General features: G+C 40.2%; 1 protein-coding gene across 1 annotated transcript in view; it reads left to right on the plus strand.

Moving 5' to 3' along the window:
- LOC121962479 (FHF complex subunit HOOK interacting protein 1A-like) overlaps positions 1-3577 on the plus strand; it is a 7786-nt gene extending 4209 nt beyond the window's left edge. Inside the window, exons 3-6 of the mRNA XM_042512736.1 lie at positions 1147-1248; positions 2277-2420; positions 3194-3361; positions 3455-3577. Of these exons, the coding sequence (XP_042368670.1) occupies positions 1147-1248; positions 2277-2420; positions 3194-3361; positions 3455-3577 (537 nt within the window). The remainder of the gene's footprint in view (positions 1-1146; positions 1249-2276; positions 2421-3193; positions 3362-3454) is intronic.
- The last annotated feature ends 327 nt before the right edge of the window (positions 3578-3904 follow it).

The following is a 3904-nucleotide window of genomic DNA, read 5'->3' on the forward strand; positions in this document are numbered from 1 at the left end:
AAAAGTTGCATCAAAGTCACGGAAAACGTGACTTTGATGCAAATATATATATATATATGTGTGTGTGTGTGTGAAAGAAAGGGAGGGAGTGTGTGAGAGGGCAGGCAAAGACACTAAAGCACGTGCAACCTGTGTGTGTGTGTGTGTGTGTGTGTGTGTGTGTCCGATTTAAGACCATGTAACCACACTCTGACCTCAATCTTTTTGCAGAGAGCAGATTAGTAAATCAGGGTGAGATTGGCTCGTACTCGGGGAGGATTAGTAAGTCTGCACATGATTGGACGGCTGCCTGATTGTTAGGAGACTCAAGACTGAAGCTGCTGATGCTGATTGTCGCTTTCTCCTCATTCGTCTGCAGTTCTCTTATTAAACGAAAATTTCTGCGAAATACACGTATTTGCTTGCAACCCTCTCATGTTTGTACAGTACATATACAGCAGTGATGCTCAACTTACAGCCCGTGGGCTAAATCTGGCCCCTGATAGGGTCCCTGGTGGCCCCCCAACTATTTTGTAATTCACAACATAAATAAACTGATTGACGCTGGGAATAGTTTTTGTACTTTTAGTGCATAAAACAGCATCAAAATAGAGCTTGTTGATCAAAAAAGAGCCCAACAGAGGTCCTAGCTAAAATCTGAGAAATGTCCTAAAATCTGAGAAATGTCCTAAAATCCCAGAAATGTCCTAAAATCCTAAAAAAACATCAGAAAATCCAAGAAATGTCCCAAAAATCCTACAGACATATATTGGACTGGCCCCCTGTCTCTCAATTAATAAAATTAAAATTATGTTGCCAATTTTTTTTTTATTATTTTAGGCACTTTTTTAGGTAATTTCCTTGTTTCTGACTTTCCTTTATATTTATTATTTATGTAGTTATTTATTAGTAATGTTTATTTTAAGTCATTTCCTATTAAGTTTCTTATTTCCTTCTTCCTGTGTTTTTGAAATAAATAAAGCCAAATTTAATTTGTGAAACCATTCACCTCATTCTGTTATTTATAAAATGAGCTGCACAAATCTGCAGTGCAGTTTAATTTCATCAGAAGTGTGTGTGTGTGTGTGTGTGTGTGTGTGTGTGTGTGTGTGTGTGTGTTGATGTGTGTATTTCGTGTGTGTGTGTGTGTGTGTGTGTGTATTTCAGGTGCTGGCCACAGGTCTGTCCGGTCTGTACTCGTCTCTCCCGGCCCGGCTGCAGGTTTACAGCGAGGACTGGCACTGTCTGGACCGGGCCGACTGGCAGCAGGTAACCATGACGACCACAGAGCGAGCGAGTGACATAATGACATCATGAATGAATGAACGCATCCGTGACAGCGACGAAATCACAACGTGAGAGGAGGGAACACGAATAAATGCACGAATAAAGAGATGAACGGACGACTGAACGTTAGTGAATGAAAGAAGAATCAACACATAAGACGATTTTAGAAACGTGACGACAGTTTACATCAAAGTTACACGAATAACGCTTCAATCACGGGGAGTCAGAGACATCACGGTACAGCGGGGACACTCAGCCAATCTGCGGCCAATCACAGCAGCCCAAACATGTGTCCAGGATTTTAGGACACTTTTAAGATTTCAGGACGCTTTTAGGATTTTAGGACGTTTCTTGAATTTTCTAAAGGTTTTTTTTTTTTAGGATTTTAGGACGTTTCTAGGGTTTTAGGATGTCTCTCAGATGTTAGGACATTTCTGGGGTTTTAGGACGTTTCTTGAATTTTGGGACATTTCTAGGACTTTATTACTTTTTTTAGGATTTTAGAACATTTTTAGGATTCTCAGACATTTCTAGGATTTTGGGACATTTTATGATGTTTTTTAGGATATTAGGACATGTTTAGGATTTTTGGACATTTCTTGGATTTTTAAAAAATATTTTTTTTTTTTAGAATTTTATAACATTTTAGGGTTTTAGGATGTTTTCTGAATTTTGGGACATTTCCAAGACTTAATGACTTTTTTTAGGATTTGAGGACATTTCTAGGATTTTAGGACATTATAAGGATTTTACAATTTTAGGACATTAGGGTCTTAGCCAGGACTTCTGTCGGGGGATGTGGGGGATCCTCCACTGACACTTTTTATAATAAATCAGCTTGATTTTGGTGCTGTTTTATGCACTCTGCACCTTATGTAAACTAAAAGTATAAAAATAACTCCCGGCGTGAACCACTTCATGTTTCAGAATAGAAGAATTCATGACAGACTGTCTGGATTACTGAATAAATGATGGATGATGTGACTCTTACCGTGTGTTCGGGTGGACAGGTTCCAGCTCTGGTCCACTTCCTGCACTCTCTGGACTTCTGCAGCGCCGTCACAAAGGTCGCTCACCCGTCCATCCGCTCTCAGCTGCTGGGTTACATCTACAACGGCTTCCTGGTGCCCGTGCTGGCTCCCGCTCTGCACAAGGTGACAAAAAATATCCAAATTTACCCACAAAGTAGACTGCAGACAGCCTGAATACCAGAATAAATACTGATATTGTACATTTGTACATCCATGGATAGGTCACATTTCTCTCATAATGCAGCAGAGACCTTCAAACTTTACGACTGTTTACGTTTCAGCAACATTACGGTGAACACGAGGTTATTATTAGGCACAAATAACATGACTGTGATTAGGAAAACATCACGTTTTGACTTCAAAAACCGACTTCTAGTGGCACAAAAACCTCTGGAAACACAGTACCGGCTCACTAACAAACACCCACATTCGATATTTTGATTGCTGGTGGAAGTGCAGCAACGCTTCGCGAAAAAAGACCTGCATCTTTGGCAAATATCCGCTTGAAACGCAGTAATGACTTATAGAAAAAAATCTATGTTTGGTGGCACAAATGCTGCAGGAAATGCAGTGACAAGACTAAAAAACACCTGCGTTCAATAGTTCGATTTCCACTGGAAATGCAGCAACGCCTCGTTAAAAAAAGACCCATATTCGATGTCAATTTTCCGCCGGAAAAGCAGTCATGACCTGTAAAAAAAACACGTTTGGTGGCACAAATGCTGCAGGAAATGCAGCGACGACTTGCTAAATTAGTGCCCTGTTCAGTGGGACGATTGCAACTGCTTGTTAAAAAACTTGTGTACTTTTATTTTAAATTATCACATTCGTGCTTAAGTAACCATGATGTGTGTGTGTGTGTGTGTGCGTGTGTGTGTGTGTGTGTGTGTGTGCAGCTGACAGTAGAGGAGGTGATGACCACCACGGCGTACCTGGACTTGTTCCTGCGCTCCATCTCTGAGCCGGCCCTCCTGCAGAGCTTCCTGTCCTTCATCCTGCTGCACACGCACGACAACGTGCACATCCTGGACACACTGGTGAGCCGGGTCAACACACCTTTCCAGGTAAAACACACACACACACACACACACACACATCTCTGCTGCTGCTTCATGCTTTATGAGTCCTGATTTGTTTGGGACTCGTGTGTCCATCAGCTCGGCACGGTGTCGCTGGCTCTGTTCAGGACTCTGATTGGTCTCTTCTGTGAGGACGTGATGCTGCAGCTCGTCTTCAGGTCGGTCTCACACGGCTCCTTCAAAGTAAAACAAACATTATGAATCAGATTTTGGTGCGTACACCAGAATATCTACATCTTAATCATGTGTTTTTAAGTATTTCTATTTTTCATTCACTAATATTTTAAATGTTGGCTAAATTCTTTAATCTTATCATGTTGGCAACATGTTAATATCATGGCGCCCTCTAAAAATGCAAAATTATATTAATAATATATATAAATTTGTGTAGAAATCTTTGCAAATTAATAAACTGTATGTAAACTGAACATAAAGAGAACTGTAGTAAATTCATTGTGTGGCCTGTCCAAGTTAATAATAATAATAGTAAATATAATAAATGTAAAATATAATATTATATGTAATATA

Source organism: Plectropomus leopardus, chromosome 23 (genome assembly GCF_008729295.1).
Source record: "Plectropomus leopardus isolate mb chromosome 23, YSFRI_Pleo_2.0, whole genome shotgun sequence".
Classification (NCBI taxonomy): domain Eukaryota; kingdom Metazoa; phylum Chordata; class Actinopteri; order Perciformes; family Serranidae; genus Plectropomus; species Plectropomus leopardus.